Genomic DNA, 17,971 nt, shown 5'->3' with positions numbered 1-17,971 from the left:
TTAAACAGAGAGATGAGAACAGTCGTCCTCCATGGGATTAGTTAAAACAGCATGTATTCCTAGTAGGGTTACTCTGTCATATCTGATTAAAGGAGGTATAAAGCCTTTATAAGTTTAAGAGTGTAAAGTTGCATGTGTATATTTGTACCCAGGTTTTTAGAGTATTTGGCAAAATGTTTTATGATGTCGCTGTAGTTTCTAAGTTAAATCAATTCACAACTCTGAACTAGCATGTTATAGTATGTCTTGTTGAATTTTACTTAACTTGTTCTTTTGAAATGGAAGCATTTATGAGTGGCTAACAAGCCTTTCAGTAGTATCTCTCCTTGTTCTCTCTAAATCTCTGAACTCACCTTGTAGGCATGATACGTGTGGGGCATTCGATCTCCCATTTAGACTGAAAATGAAACACTATGCTTTGCATTGATATTTTATTGTGTGCACTGGAGTGATATTAATCTGTATACTCTGTACATAGGCTGAAATTCATTTGAACTAGTTCTCACTGAACAGTGTGTGCCCAGTACTGTGCTACAAGCTTTCTTCACATGCACTGTCTCACTTAGCATTCATGATAACCCTGTGAGCTTGGGATCATTGGGTTCTATTTATAGATCCAGCTTTGGCTCAGACGTGAAAGTAACTTGTTCAAAGTTAAGCATCTAGGAAGACGCGCAGCCAAGTTTCAATCCATGTCTTTGGACTCTAAAACCCAAATTAATTTCTTTCCCTTTCCCCATCATTATGATAACTCTTTAAAACATTTCTATTGCCCATCTCTGAGCTTCCTAAAAATCTCTTCAATACAGAGTTCCAGAGAAGGAAGAAATGTTCTTTTGACCTTAATAACTATAGCTAGAACTTAGGGAGAAGGGTCTAAAGTTAATTTATTATCCATAGGAGTGATTCGAACTTGTTAGATACAAATAACTGTTGGTATTCCTTCTTTATGGGCCCTAAAATACTGTGTAGACAGACAGTAGGGCCAGGAGGAAAGAGTTGATCAAGTTGCTGGGTTCGACCATAAGCTAACCAGAGCAGCATCGTATTCCTTAGAATGCCCCTGTCTTGGTTTTAATTTTCCTTTTTGTAGTCATAAGATGCAGAGAATTATTTTATGGGTGCACCTATTTGACACTGGAAATACATGAAATTAACTTGCCTTGGAGAAAAGCACAGTGACCCCAAATGAGTCCTGTCATCTGCTCTGATAAGGAAAACTTATAGTAAGGTATCTATATAACAAAGAATTTTCCCTAATTTTTGGTCTCCTGAGCCTAATTTTTCCCCATCTATACAAGAAATACTTTGGACAAGGTGACCTCTAAGGTCTCTTCTATGTAGGGAGTTATACTTCTGACAGTTGTCTTCACATCAGTATTCTGTATATAGGAGAGTAAGTTCATTCTTGGTCTTATTTTGGCTTCAGAGACTTGATCAAATCCTAATATGATGTGATTCAGTTGATGTTACCTCTCTTTTAGATATTCACTCTCTATCTCTTCATGTTTATACTTTTGCTTTTATTTGGCAGACCACAATGCCATTTACATGATGTAAATGTTTTCTTGGCTTCCTCACATTATTTCCTAAGTTCCTATTAGAATTGCTATCTTTGGTAAAGAGAATATTTACTTACCTGTAATATTGGTTCTCTAAAGGTGTAAGTTACAGTCACCTTTACTCTTCCTATTTGGGATATGGTCTGACTCAGAAATTGATGTTTATCAAAATTCGATCTGTCTTGTGTCAGGGCAGGAGAGCCACAGAGTGGTGAGCAACCTACAACTGTGTGAGTGTATCTTAAGAGAACATAATTAGAGGTAAGAAATTTTCTCTCTTCCACAGGTTGAGTAATCTTACTATCCTTATCTCTGTAGGCTTCCTTTCTGAACAAAGTTTGTTTCCATCATTTTAGGTTCCAATATTCATTACAAAAAAAAGTGACTGATTAGAGAGCTCTTTTTGACTTTTTCCCCTTGATTTCTGCAGAAGGATTCTGGTAATGATTTGTATTATTCATGCATAATTTAACCAAACTACTTAACAAGGAGGGAAAACTCATAGGATATTGAGAGTAGTCTTTTTGGAAGCATTTTGGCACTTGTAGTAAAGAGCTATTTATTCTCATCCAGAGTTTTCCTGTGAAACTTTTCTGTTGTTTCTTCAGATATCCCCAGCACAGGACAGACAACTCTTAAGAGATCTATCTTCTTTTTACACACTTACTTTATGTGCTAGCTTTATTCTGTGTGATCGGAGTCTCTTATATGAACGCTAAGATTTCTTCCTTCTCTTTTCCCATTTATTCCATTCTAAGCAGTATGAAAAGTTAAATAGTAATCATTTTTATTGTTTGTTTTTTTTTTTAAGTGGGACTTCATTATGTGTAATCCAGGCTTTCTCAGTTATGCTCCATAGAAGGAATTGATGGGGCAATATCCTAAAATGCTGAAACACAAGACAAAAAATACTTTTGACTGTGGACCTAAATGAATGTGTTGTATTAATGTCTGTCGCCAGTTGATATATAGTGACACAGTTGATGCATTTAAAATAAATAGCCAAATAGTTTTAAATGATTGTTGATAATTCCCTGGTTCTTTTCCCATTATAGCGCTGGATAAAGCAAGCCTTGGAAGAAGGAATGACCCAAACATCATCTGTACCCCAAGAGACTAGAACTCAGCACCTATACCAAAGTAATGAGAACAGTAATTCTTCTAGTATCTGCAAAGACAACGCAGGTACGTATGGCAAACCTTTCTGAATACATGAGCAATGATTACTTTGGGTCTACATTAAAAATCTCACTGAATACTTTAAAAAGTATGATACCAAAAAAAAAACCAGCATTGTTCTCTAAATAGTTACTTTACGTCTGTCTTTACAGAGGAAGAGAGAGATCTCAAGTCAGGGATCAGTATTCCCAGGACAGCAAAGAAGGAACTAGACAGTGTACAGATAACAGCAGAAATGGTTTTTTAAAAGGTTAGATATATTTAAAGTAGTAAGTTTAGGAGCTCTATATCCATATTTATAAGAGGGGAAATAAAAAAAGATGTGGGGCACTCTTCGAGAAAGAATCAAAAATGTAGGTGATTGAGTGGGGTGGGACTTGTTGAAGGGGTACGGGGTGAGTAAAGTAAATGAGAAATTATTATGAATTGGTTGTTTTCAAAAGAGCTTGCACAATTAGTGTAAATTTTTTAAAAGACATGACCTTGAATCCAATTTAAAGTACTCATGAATTTTTAAACTGGAGGGTCATGAAAAGTCATCTGGTCCGTTGGTTTTGCTGTAACTCTTGCAGGGGTCTTGATTGTAGTTGAAAGCATAGGTGCATGAACTTGATACCAACTTATTTGGGGATATTCTTATTACCAAGTTTCTCTTGGCCAATATTATTTTAATTGAAAAGTTCTGTGTGATTTCTGTTTCTTTATCTCTAAATCAATTTTGTGAATATTATGCAATCAAAACAAAATACCAAAATAAATACAGTGCTAAAAGTCATGCAAGTCTGTATCTAACATAGTAATATTTCAAATTTTCATAGAAACCTCTTGTTCATTGCCTAAGTAAATATGAACTTGAATTAAATAAAGAGATTTGTACTAGTAATATCTGATTTATACTAAAACTTTGTGTAAGATTATATTTGGAAAAAATAGGCTGCTAAAAATAGGTTTTTTCAAGTTACTGATTTAGTTTATTTTTCTATCCCTAAACTGGATTATACCTTATAAGTTATCACATACATAACCCCAATATAATAAAATCTTAGTGTAGAACATCTGGAAGATAAATGATACCATATATTTAAAATACTTTATTCTCTTCACTAGTGATTAGGAAGATTTACTTGAACCAGGTTAATATAAAGAAATGCTGGTAACAGATTTTCGTCAATTTTATCAATTTATTGGCAGCTTTTACAATACAGTGAGACTATAACAATTGGAATCTTATGTGTAGAACACATACATATGTATATGTAGTCTGTGTGTTGTGTATGTTAGTATTTGAGATTGGGAAAGGGAGGCTGTATTAGCAATTCATGTCTTGACTGGCAAAGATTCATAAGGAAGGAAATTGCCTTCATTATTATGTGCCCTAGTTAGAATGGAGTTAAGACTGTTAGTCACCAACCTTTATTAAAGTTCTCTTGTCTCTAGCATCAAGAAAGATTCAAATCATACACCTTGCCTTTAAGCAACAACATAAACTGGAAAATATTTAATTGAAACCAAGCAGTACTCAAATGAGCATCTTGGTATGTTGCTACTAATGTAAATCCTGAGGAGTTATTTTTATTTGTTGCTTTGGTTTCTTTGGTTTGGGGATTTTTTATTTTGTTTTTCTCATCTCAGAAAGACCAAGGAGATATTAATCAAGAAAGGGAGATAGATTGATACAGTGGAAAGAATCCAACAGACCTGAATTTAAAGATCATCTCTACCCTTTACTAGTGCTGACTTCCCTGTAGCTCAGATGGTAAAGAACTGCCTGCAATGCAGGAGACCAGGGTTTTATCCCTGGGTCGGGAAGATCCTCTGGAAAAGGGAACGGCGATCCACTCCCGTATTCTTGCTTGGATAATCCCATGGACAGAGAAGTCTAGTGGGCTACAGTCCTTGAGGTTGTAGAGTTGGACATGACTGAGTGACTAACACACACACACCCTTCACTAACTCAGGCAAGTTATAAAATATCTCTGAGGCTCATCTGTGAAACAGCTGTAGTAATATCTGCCTTGTAGAGCTAATATGAGATTAATGTACATAAAGTGCAGTATCATACCCTCATTATTATACACACATTTCTTGTTGAAAATTTATGGAAAATTTACAGAAATTAATCATATACTAGAATACATTAAGTTCCTTAAAGCTAAAGTTGTGTAGAAATAAACAGTATTAACTCTGCAGACAAGGGCAAGTATAATGTTCATTATTTGTAAATGATGTGGATATATACCTAGGAGTCTAAATATATTTATTATTTTGAAAAAAATAAACTGCTAGATATGTGAAAATAAATAGCATTTATGTACCAAGAAAATAAATGAAGAAAAATTTGCATTGCTGAGCTCAACAAAATGAAGAAACTGCCTAGGAATAATGATGGAGACATGTAGACAAAGCATTACTGGGGAATATTTTTTAAGTCTTGAGGAAATAAAGGGAACTTCCATATTCCATTCCAGGGCTTCCCTGGTGGCTCAGATGCTAAAGCGTCTGCCTGCAATGCAGGAGAACCAGGTTCAATTCCTGGGTCGGGAAGATCCCTTGGAAAAGGAAATGGCACCCCACTCCAGCACTCTTGCCTGGAAAATCCCATAGACGGAGGAGCCTGATAGGCTACAGTCCGTGGGGTCGCAAAGAGTCGGACACAACTGAGCGACTTCACTTTCACTTTCTTCCATAATCCTTAATGGAAAGAGGAAATATAATGAGTGGGTGTTTTTTCTTCATACAGTTTCCATCAAGCTAGTTTGTTTGGGGGTCTGATTAAATGGTCTTGGAAGTTTATCATAAAAAATAAACATGAAAGTAACTAAGAAAAATTGAAAAAGTAATGATGAAGAAGTACCTAGTAGTATAAAACTAGCTTCTAATGTGATGCTGTAAATTGGTAATTAAATTAGTACAGATTCAATAATGGATATATATATGGAACAGAATAGCCAGAAACAGGCTTTATGTAAGTGAAAGATTTTGTAAATTATAATTTTTACTTACGTGGGAGATGGGAAAGAATTAGATCTTTGCCAGAGTAAATTCTGTGTACATTCACTGTTTGGCTTTGTTTTCTTTTTTTAATTAAAGTTTCTATATCTTTAGCTCTCTGAACTGATAGGACAAAAATACTGGGAGAAAGGATTTGAAAAAATGACAGGGAAATAATATCTCTACTAGAAATTTGAGAAGATTTATCATATACATTTTTAAAAACCTAGTTGTAATTTTTCTAGTACTTATTGTACAGAAGTAGGTTTGGACTAAAAGTAGAAGTAAACTGTGGACTCTCGCACAGTCTTAGTCATGAAATGATTAATAATTGCCGGTAATACAGTATAAAGGTGGCCTGGGTTTCAGTGAATAAAGAAATGGTAGAATTTGTGGTTTACCTTCTATTGCCTATACTTTTGATGAAATACTATACAGTAGCATTAAAATTTTTACTGTTGATTTATTTTATCAAATTAACCTCCTAAAAACAGTACAGTACTACTTTTGAATTAGATTTCAGTCATCTGAATCTTGAATCTGTAAGAATACTATTATCATGACCAAATAAAAATTTTTCATGGAATGTAAAGGAGGTTCAATACTTGAAATTTTATTCATATAGTAATTTATTAGCCAACCAAATGGAGGAGGGGGGAGTAATAGCATAGTAAATGTGATTTTAATGATAAATAACATACTGAATGATTTTCTTATTTTACATCTATCTGAAAACAGTTGCCAGATATACTTCATGTTGAAAAATATATTAAACCTTTTAAATGGGTTATAAGATTATCCCAGTATTACCATTCTTATTTAACAACATTTAGAATTGTTGTCCAAACTGATTATCAAAAAAAAACAACTAAAAAACAATGATATAAAGTTTTGGTAAAGAGGATGTATAGGTTATCATTGTATGCAAATAATATGCTTACCTCCTTAGAAAAGCCAAAAGAATTAACTGAAAAACTGGTAGAGGTCAATAGGGTATCTAGATACAAAAATATGTAACATACTGAATGATTTTCTTACATGTTAGCAATCACATTTAACTAACATATAGGGAGAAATACATCTAATTCACAGTATTGACGGAAAATACAGAACACTGGAGAATAAACCTAATTTAGAAATGCAGCAAACCTGTAGTGAAGAAGTATAATATAAGGGATTCTCCGGCGATCCAGTGGTTAGGACTCCACGCTCTCACCGTCAAGGGCCTGGGTTCAACCCCATAGGCTGCCCAGATATTAATAATGATGATGAAGAGGAATATGAATGAAGGCATAAGTAGATAAAAGATCATGCCACAGTGCTCAGTGAGAATTCTCCACAGATTACTCATGAATTTAATACAGCCCCAGTCAGCCTTGGGAAGGGGAAGTACCAGCATAGTTGACAAATGATTTCTACAGTTCATTGACATGGAAAGTATGCTAGAATAGGCAAAATAATTTGGAGAGCTAGAATAGAATAACTGGAATTGTCCAAACAATTTTACTAAAAGTGTACAGAATAACATTCAGAACTAAACTCAGTATCTAGTAGGATAAATGTCATATTTCAAATCAGTATAGAAATATTCTATAATTACAAAATAATTTGGAAGAATATGCTAGCCATTTGCCCTGTGAAAAGGTTAGAACATTCTGAGTTAAATTTGAAAATTAAATATGGAGACAATGGGAAAATAGGTCATTTTTATAGTCTTGGGGTGGGGTAACCAAAGACATGTCTGAGGCAGAAAATAAAGGAAATAGTTGATACATTTGACTAAATAAACACAAATATAAAGTTTGTATAGCCAAAAAAGACTTAATAAAATTAAAATATAATTGTTAACATTTTTGTCATTGTAATGGAAAGATTTTTATTATGAGTGAAGATAGCAGGTTATTTATTCAGTGTGATTTAGACAAAGAATCAGTAAGGCCATGTCAAGAAAGAGATTGGGATGAAAATACCCCCGGACATTAGCAGTGCATTAATTTGTGAATATGATTTCAAGTTAAGTATGTGTTTCAATATGTGGATGTTTGTTTATATATCTTTTACTTATGAATTACATAAGTAAAGGTACAAAACAATAAAAGATAGATTTAACCAAGAGATTTGATAACTGTGTATGGCAAAAAGAAGAAAAATGAAACTTTAAAAGAAAATTTTGTAAATATAGTGTTGTTCATAGAAAAAAGTAGGCACATTACCACTGGCCTGTAAACTTCATAAGGATGAGTGCTAGGTCTCTTTCGTTAAATATATTATAATAAATACTCAAAAAATATATTTTAAATGAGTAACCTGTAAGTTGATTTGGAGTTGGGAGAGTTCTTCTGAACTTCATAACTTTTCTACAATGAGCTTTGTAACTTACATAATTGCTTTTAGTAGTTACAGTGTTGGACCTAGCAGTATAGTGGTCTTCTAAAAGATTTCGCTGTTGAAGACTCTTGAAATATATAAACCTAAATGTAAGTTATGAATCACATGTTTGTTTTGTTTATACCTAGGCACTTTTCAAAAGGAGAAAAGAAAAACATAGTATCTGGAACAGAAGGAAATTACAAATATACTTCTAATCTAGGAAAATTTTTAATTTTTTAGATATCTGAAAGGAAAAATATGTATCTCCAGTATTTTTTGCTTTTATTTTTGCTCTGTTCTCCCCCTACTGTGCTAGTTTAGTGCTTCATAACTCTTTCTGTGTAACTACTCCATTAACTCCAAATAGTTTCCCACTGTTCATTTTCATGCTAACCATTGCTACCAGGGGAATTGTTTTGAAGCATAGCCGTGCTGCTGTCCCAAAACTTTTCCTCAATGGCTTGGGAGGAAACCTAATCATTTAACCTAATGATTAAGAATGTAGATGGGAACCAGATTGTCTACTCCTTTAAAATAGGAATGATAATACTAGTACTAGATTTATAGAGTTATTCAGGTTAAACCTGCTAATTCACATGAAGCACATAGAATAATGCCTGGTATGTAATAAGCCCTTAAAAGCATAATTTTTTTTTTTCCTTATGCATAGTAGTATGACCACCTCTGTTGAGGTTCTTAAATTTATATTAAACATCTTTTATGTATGTTTTCTTTTTCTTATGCTTTCATAAACCCTTTTAAAATAGAATATATTTTTAAAGTATATGATAACCATTTTCCCACACATACCTAGTTCAGTGGTTTCCATTTAAGAGGTACTAAATAAATAGATTAAACGGATAAAAATAGATTTTTCCTTTGAGAAAGTGAGATACGTGCATTGCCTTGAGTAGTCACTAAAATTTAAAGCATGTTAACTTTCTTTCAAAGTGGAACTAAGAAGTCCACCAGAGAAAGTAGGATATTCCAATCGGAAAAAGAGTACCAGCCTAGTTTTTGAAAATGAGGTTTATGTAGAAATGATTTCACACTTTGAAGCACTCTGAAACTAAGTACTCAGTAAGGATCAGGTAATCATGTGTAACTCCCTCTTGCTGAAGCAGAATATTATGTAAAGAGCTGCTAAAGAACAGAAAAATATATAAAAGCTTGAAACTGAGTTGGTGAACCAACAATTCAACAGAGAGTGATTTTAACAGAGACACAGATTTGAGGGTTTTTTTAGAATGTGAAAAATATAAATTCATGTTTTCCACTACAAGAGATTAAATTATCTCCAGGGATTAGTTATTTAAAGTGTCAGATTCATCTGATGAGTTTTTGGGAGGTTAGAGAGTTTTGAGAATCACTTTTAAGTGTGGCAATTAAAGAACCTTTGGGCTTTTGGTTTGATTGCAGGAGATAACAGTGGAATGAGGCGAAGGTGGAGTTACGAGCCATTGTGGGCTAGAGATTAATGGCTTCACTACGAGTATCCCTTTAGGCTGTAATTTCAAACCTCTCATCCAAGCTTTATATTTCACAGACTTGTTGAGCCCATTAAAGAAATGGAAGTCTCGCTATCTGATGGAGCAGAATGTCACCAAGTTACTGCGGCCTCTTTCTCCAGTCACACCACCCCCTCCCAATCCAGGCTCAAAGAGCCCCCAGCTGACCACACCTGGCCCATCTCACCCGGAAGAGGAGTGTCGAAATGGATACAGCCTCATGTTCTCACCAGTCACATCTCTTACTACTGCTAGTCGCTGCAATACTCCTCTGCAATTTGAGGTGATTTGGGTTTGGTTGTTGGGAGTTCTGAATATGAAAATCATCATTTGCACCTCCTCATTTCAAATATAATTCCATTCCAAATGTTTCTTTACCATGTTCTTTGCCCACCTTAGCAAGAGAATGGGAAACCTCAGGGTCATTGTGACCTATTACCTGGTAGCCTCTCATCTTGGCAGTCTCTATACTTTCCCAAATAGGAAGAGCACTCCCACAGGTGATACTCATCTATCTTTTGCATGCAGCTCATCAACCTCCATACCTTTAGGTGGTAGTCTTGCTAGACCTTCATCTTTATCTTTACTGTATGCCTTGGTTAAAATTGGCCTCTAGTTTCCTAGTAACCATTAAAATGACACCAGCCTGAGAGTGCAGATTACAGTGATTGGTTGTGCCTCCATTTCTTGGCCTTTAAGTCAGTGAAGTGTCTTTGCTATTTTGCATTCTCTGTGTGGCCTCAGTAAACAGATTTGGAAAGCTTTGAGGTATGGTTTATGGCAAGTTAGGATTTTCATTTCCAGGTTACTTTCCCTTCTTGTAATAATGTGTTAGAAATGAGAAGTAGGAAGAAGCTAGCAACATGCATTTATAAAAACCAGATTTATTGCTCACTCTCTGGTCACCTGTTTCAAAAAGTTAATTCTGAATTGCGTTAGTGTTCAAGTTTGAGTGATAGTAGGTTTATGGAATAGAATCCACATGGGTGCGTTAAAAAAAAAAATCTACTGCATGTTGCTTTGACTTCTAATTAAACAGACACTGTTCCTTCTCAGAAAAATTTGTTTTGATGACTAAACACAGCTTGTACTTCTCCAGATGTCTTGTTTGATAAAGGTGAATGTTCTAATCAGTGTCATCCTACCTATTCAGTTTTAAAAGAGGACGGGAATTTAAAAGACCTGAACCTTTAAATAGCTAACTCAGAAAGGTAACTAGCAACCTTGAAAATAAGAGGAAGCTATATTCTATGCCTAAACTACTTTTGGAGCAAACGTTTTTCTGAGAGGGGGGATAAAAAACCTTCCTGGTCACATTTGATTTCTAGGGAAGTTATCCTTTACCAAAGTCCCTGTGACATTCTTTTAAGCCAGATCGCAAAACATCTGATATGGGCCTTAGTTTACTTAGATCTAATTGCAGTTGACTTTTTATTTAGCAGCTGAAGTTTGATGGTAAAATTTCATGAGAGGACATTCTCCCTGTCAGGCAGTAGATTATAGGAATAGAATTTCATAGTTTATTATAATTAAAAGTAAAATTAGAAAGGGGAGTTGCCTTCTAGAACAGACAGGTTTTGCACTCAGTGTATACCCTACTCCTTGTAGCATTTTGGATAACTGTGAAACGCTATGCAAATGTAAAGTTTTTTGTTTTTTTTTTAATCAGAGATCATTTAAGTGATGCATAGTCTCAGCATAATGTTAGAACACCAGGAAAGAAAGAAAATATTATAGTATATTAAAATAACTCATCCCTTCAAAAAGTTGAGTGTGTGTTTTCACTATTTTAGTCTCATGATTTAACTAAGAAAATTTGGCCTGTTTCATCAATTAAAAAAAAAAAAACAGATTTCATCATCCTGGCCATCTTTATCACCATTTTAATTGCCACACACTTTCCTATATTCTAGTATGGGGAAGTAGGGAGCCTTACTTTCACCTAAGACTGTGACACACAAATAGCAGAGAGATGGCACAAGTAAAGATCAGTTTGTTGGGGAAATAACATTTTTAAAAGGAAAAATAACCTTCCAGAATAAAACTGAGAAATGCTATGCGGATGAGTTGAAACAACATGTAATAAAAAAACAAGATCATGAGAGGGAAGCATCAAAAAAAGAGTAAAGCAGCATTAGGAGGGCAAGCTTAATGAACCCCTTCTTTCCACTGAAATAACCTTTCCCTTCCTGCCTTGAGAGCCATACCCCACGATCCATCCCATACATACAGCACCCCACCAAATGAAATTATTAACAGCCAGTAGCCCTGCTGACGCAGCCTCATTTCCTCTACCACAGAATTGTTCAGCCACCCACGCCACAGCTATCCAGAGGCTACAACATTAGAAACCCTCCTCTTTCCTTGTCACAGCTACCACCATCATTCCCTGCTTTCCCTGCTTTTTCCCTCCATATCTTCCTATCTAAACTCACTGCCCAGTTACTATTTCACTCAGGAGTGCTGCTTCAGGCAAAAACCCTAAGGATAAGCCCTTGTTCAGGACCAGAGGCTTGAAGGGTACACATCTGCCCTTTTTTTTTTAATCCTTTTCTCTCTGTTCCTCAAAGTACAGTGGATTATGTTACGAACCATCTAGCCTGTGAGCTGGAGAATCCATCAGTCATAACTCCTGCAACTGTCATTCAAGAGGAACTGGCCATCTCCCTAGCCCTGGCACCCCCCTGCATGCTAAGCAATTCCCCTGGGTAAATATGGCAGGCCTGAGTCACGCAAGGGAATGAGAAAATGTGACGTTCAGAAGAGGGAGTGGGGTAAAGAGGAAAGGTGCCCTGAAGCATGAGGGATGAGTGATAGGATGCCTATCAATAACAAATACTACAGGTTACTAAAATCTCATCTAACATAGAAAGACATAATGTAACAGTATAAAATCTCACCAATTTAACTCTTGTTATCCGCTTGAGATGTTTACTTATAGCATGAAACATAACCAGTTTATCCTTAAATGCTTTCAGAGACACCAGGAAGCATTTTAACAAGTCATTCTGTCCATTGAGATGATTCTGCATTTAAACATTTCCCTTGTGCATTCTTATCCCTCTCCCTGCCCCACCCCCACCCCACCCCCCCAAATTTGTGGCTAACCATCTATGCTTGCTTTTGCTTTATTTTTTGTTTGTTTTGTTTTGCTTCTTTGAGTAGATGAATAACAAGATGCTTTTCCCTCCTCTAGAACATATCCTCCCCTGAGAGTTCCCCTGCGAATAGGCCCGAGTCCCTGTCACCCGAGGTAGTTATCACACCATCTCAATCACACTTGGAGGCTGTGAGTGAGTGGGCACGAGTGTGTTCCTGTGTGTGTGGGGAGGGCTTGGGGGATCCGAGTGAATGGGGTGATGGGCTGGAGGGTGGCCGATTGGTCACTGTAAGGTGAATGAATCTTCCCATGTGTGCCTGTGGTTACTCAGAATTCTCAATGTAGATGGAGGAAAATGAAGTAGGTGTGTGTGTGTGTGGTGGGGTTCGTTTTTGTTGTTTTTGAGGGGAGGGCGGTGGGTATGGCTGAAGAGTTCTTCTAAAGTAGAATAGAATCTAGAAGTCAAGTTTAAAGGAGCTGAAAATGTGGGAACCTTGTTAAAGTCTAACAAAGTGTGTTTGTTAAGCAAGGAGGGTTAAATCAACAGTTGGTAGGAGCTGTCTTTTGATATTTATTATCTTGGGCTTGATGAAGGAGCAGCTTATATTGAAAAAGTTAGGCAGTGATTTATGCTTTATTCCAGAGTTAATCTGACAGCTCTGTTTAACTGGATGTTTTGAGCTTTGGTTGATATATTAAGCATCTTCTTTAGAAAGGCAGAGTCATAACTCTCAGCTTAAATCAGCCCATGGCTTCTGTGACTCAGGCGTCCATTCTACAGTGGTTGAGGAAATGGTTGCTGTACAGATGGTATCTCTTAGAATATCAAATCTTACTGCTATGGAGATGTTAAATTCACATGTTAGTGCTAGAGTTTCTTAACTTGTTACAAGATTTCGACAAAGGTAGCAATGATAACTCCATGAATCCATGTGGAGCCTTACTCTTGAAAAGAAAGTTACAGTCGCTCATAAACTTTTAGAAATACAGAACTTTTATTCCCACACCCTTCCAGTAAAACGTTAGTGCTAAACTCAGTGACAGGTGACTAAATTCTGAATTGGTAGGATTTTATAGATCAGTATGGAACTAAAGATTATATTCTAGTGTACTAGAGGTTTTCTTAGTAGTTTTTTTTAGTCTTATTTTATAAGGAACACAGAGCTCTCTCTCCTCAGTTGCTAAAGATTCTAAGATAGAATAATTTGGAGGCTGACAATGGTGTATTATCTGGGTTTCTGATTCTATTCTTTCTAGAGACTTAGCTACAGTGGACATAGTGGCAGAAAATCTTTGATGTTAGGAGGTAATGATGACCAAGTAGATGGGTTTATTTTTGGTATGTTTCAGCATTTCAGATACTCTGCAGTCATGGACATTAGTGGTCTTTTGGTATGTTGACATACATTAGAGGATGCAGAAAGAATTGAGTGACCAGAAAGTTTATGAGAAACACACATACTTAATAGTGGAAGTGAGTGAAGAACTGGTTGGTTGATGTCTTCAACTAATAACCATTCTCCTTCCCTGAACCAGTAACTTAAAGACTTGACTTTTCGTCTACTTTCTACTTTTTTTCACCTTTTCCCCTCCTCCCACCTTCCATCAATATTAGTTTAGAAACGAATAACACCAGAAGCCAGTTATCTTAAGACACCATTCTCATCTCTGTGGCTCCATGGGGCTCAGGTAAATCCCTGATTATACTGCCAGTCCCTGAATGTAGTGAAAGGTGACTCAGCAAACCTGATGAAAGGCTAAGCAGGCAAAATAGTCACATTTGGCCAATTATCTGATTCTGACTTTCCCAGTATTCTCATCCAAAGACTTTAAATCAATTTGGGAAAGGCCAGGATTCTTTGGTAATCTGGCATGTGTACACTGGTGCTACATGGGACCTTTACAGATGTTAATGGCTTTCTCTATTCTACTTTCGTCCCTCTTACCTTTCCTTATTCACCTGTGCCCCCTCGCTTCCCTTCTTTTCTGCCCTTTGACTTTTTCCTTTCTCCCCTACCCCATGTCTCCGTTGATTTTTATTCTTTCAGCTTTGTCACCGAAAAGACCTGGACTTGACAAAAGTAGGCTACCTTGACTCCAACACTAACAGCTGTGCTGACAGACCTTCCCTGATCAACTCGAGTCATTCTGACCTGTCTCCTCATCCCTCTGTCGGACCCACCTCTGAGACTGGTTTTACAAGCAGGAGTGGAGATGGACATCAGACTCTTGTGAGAAACTCGGACCAGACATTTCGGACAGAGTTTAACTTGATGTATGCCTACTCCCCATTGAATGCTATGCCTCGAGCAGATGGATTGTATCGAGGGTCTCCCCTGGTAGGGGATAGAAAGCCTTTACATTTGGATGCGGGCTACTGTTCCCCTGCAGAAGGCTTTCCCAGCAGATATGAACATGGTTTTCTGAAAGACCTCTCTCGTGGATCCATGTCACCTGGTGGCGAAAGGACTTGTGAAGGAGTCCCATCTGCCCCCCAGAACCCACCACAGAGGAAAAAGGTAAGTGTTTCACATTTTATAGACACTTCTGAAGAACATTAACTGAATAATTCAGTAAGTAGTCACTGAGTTACCACTATGTTCTCAGCACTGTTCTCAGTGTGAGGAAAATGAAGTAAGACACAGTCTCTTGGCATGTTCAGTGAAAGACTATATATTAATACAATTTGATGAGTGTTGTAAATATTAAGCAAATTTAAATGCTTCTCATGTATGTGCCATATAGTTGGCTAGACAATTCAAAGGATAAAGCAATGAAAATGAATAATGCTACTTTACATGTTTTATGCTACTTTTCATGTTCTGGGCACCATTAGGCTCTTATGCATTTAGCCTCACAATAGTCCTATAAGATGGGTAATTTCCCATTTTGCAAATGATGGAATTTAAAACCAGTTGCATAACTTGCCCATGGTCACACAGATAGTATATGATTGAGCTAGGACACTCCCCAGGTCTGCCTGATTCCAGACGGTATGCTCTTACTGCCACCATGCCATATCGCCGCTTCGATTTCGCCCTGATGGAGCTTGTAGCAAGTGAGACTGAGCTTAGCAGATAATTATATTAATGATGAGAAAAAAGAACAACTTAATAGAGGAAACCTGGCCAAGTTGGATAGTAGAGGGTGCTTGAGGACAAACAAAGAGGTTCGTAGCCAAGTTTGCGAGGAATAGCGTGAAAGGTGACAGGTCACTGGTTTGGCTGATCTCAAATAGTAAGTAATCAATCACTCAACATATTGAGGGGATGAAGATGCTGCAGAACAGAGCATGACAAGTAACTGTGGCACTCCATTGAGCAGGCAGCAGGAATGTGATACGATTGCAGTTCAGTGTTGCTGTGGTAGCAGGTGAGAAGTGAGGAGAATAAAGATGGACAGGGCCAGGTCACAGAGATCTGGTTTGGGGCTTGACTTGTAGGTGATGCCTGTTCTGGAAATTACGAAGCCAAAAATTTGCTTTTTATGTCAGTGATTTTCAGCTAGGTTTATTTGGAAATGCACAGGAGTATTTTGAGCTGTCCAGTAAACTTCCATTTACTGGTCAGATCTAGAGATCCTTAAATGTCCTCTGTGTGTGACAGTCTCATGTAACTGCCAAGTGTCTATGGTACTCTTGTTCACATGTAGGCTGGTGGCTTTTTATCTTTGCATTGGAATGAAATACATTACCAGAATTCTTACACTAACTCCTTTCTGTGATTGTGTATAGAAATTGCATACACAAAATTGTCTTACTTTGTGTTTTTGTTATATTTTATATTTGAACAGAAAATTGAGAGCCCTAAGTTATTAAAAGAAGGAGGAAACACTGGCAGATAATTTGTAATAAAATAGCACTGGGGGCACTGCCCTGGCAGTCTAGTGGTTAAAACACTGAGCTTCTACTGCAGGGGGCTTGGGTTGGGTCCCCAGTCGGGAAACTAAGATCCTGCATGCCAGGAGGCACGGCCACCCTGCTCCCACCCCGCACCAAAAAAAAAATTAGATTAGGTTTAGAATACTGTTGCATGAGACTCACAGATTTAGAGAACAAACTTCTGGTTGCTGCAGGGGAAGGGGAACAGTTAGAGAGGTTGGGATCGACATGTCTGCACTGCTGTGTTTAACATGGATAACCAGCAAGGTCCGACTGTATAGCACAGGGAACACTGCTCAGTGTTATGTGGCAGCCTGGATGGGAGGGGAGTTCAGGGGAGAATGGATGCATGTATATGTATGGCTGAGTGGCTCTGCTGTACACCTGAAACTGTCACAGCATTGTTAATCAGCTATACTCCAATATAAAATCAAACGTTTTTTAAAAAAAGATTACTCTTGCATGAACAGTATTGACTAGCAGGAACAAAAATGGTAACAAGTCTTTGGATTTCTGGTTTCATTTATTATGTGCAAAAATGATTGAAATCATGATCTGTTACTTCAGAAATATTGTTGAGCACCTGCTATCAGGCAAGTTCTGTGCTGGACATTAAAGACAAAAAGCCAAACAAATTTGTTCTCTGCCCTTGTAGAACATAACAGTTTATAAGTATACAAGACACTGTGTTAGGTCGAAAGCCAATGTAAGCACAGTGTGCTGTAACAGCCAAAGGTGGATGTACTAGGTGGGGCAAGGAAGGGGGCTTTCACTGTGGCAGTCAGGAAAGTATAAGGCAGAGGAATGGCAAGTTGGAGAGAAGTTTCGGTGGCACAGCTGTAGGGATTTCTGGGGATTGAGGAAGAGACTTTCTCAAACTGCACAAACTCCCAGCTCTTTACCTTCCCTTTTCATGTATTTTTGTTTGTTTTTGGCCATGCCACGCAGCATTTGGTATCTTAGTTCCCCAACCAGGGGTCGAACCTGTGCCCCTGCCTTGGAAGCACAGCATCTTAACCACTGGACCAGCAGGGAAGTCCCCCACCTTTCTCGGTGCTACCTTTGTTGCAAATAACTGTGATAGCACACTTCTGTTACATGGAACTGTGATCTCACTGGTTTTTCTGAAGGCAGAATAAAGGTTGTGGTCTACTTGTAAATGCCATTTTTCAAAAATGTCATATCCTGGTATATTCTCTTTTTCTAACCAGCTTCTCACTGATTTAAGTATGTAGCTGTGCTCAGGTCTCTCTAACACCTGGAAAAAGTCACCTGTTGGTGCCTGCTTTGTTTGCCTGGCCTACTAGCGGTTTCCTAGGGTTCCATGTTCTTTCCCCATTGCTAGTGATCCACAAATGATGTCTAGCTGGAGTCCTGTTTC

The 17,971-nt window shown here is 37.2% G+C and overlaps 1 protein-coding gene across 4 annotated transcripts in view; it reads left to right on the top strand.

The window, feature by feature from the left end:
* SETD5 (SET domain containing 5) overlaps positions 1–17,971 on the top strand; it is a 42,616-nt gene that overhangs the window by 19,972 nt on the left and 4,673 nt on the right. For all 4 annotated transcript variants that reach the window (XM_068981780.1, XM_068981777.1, XM_068981779.1 and 1 more), the window contains 3 exons: positions 2,618–2,747; positions 9,649–9,893; positions 14,759–15,229. In XM_068981780.1, coding sequence (XP_068837881.1) covers positions 2,618–2,747; positions 9,649–9,893; positions 14,759–15,229 — 846 coding nt within the window. The remainder of the gene's footprint in view (positions 1–2,617; positions 2,748–9,648; positions 9,894–14,758; positions 15,230–17,971) is intronic.

Source organism: Capricornis sumatraensis, chromosome 10 (assembly GCF_032405125.1).
Source record: "Capricornis sumatraensis isolate serow.1 chromosome 10, serow.2, whole genome shotgun sequence".
Classification (NCBI taxonomy): Eukaryota; Metazoa; Chordata; class Mammalia; order Artiodactyla; family Bovidae; genus Capricornis; species Capricornis sumatraensis.
Note: the sequence above shows the minus strand (reverse complement) of the source record. Positions and strands in the feature narration are given on the sequence as shown.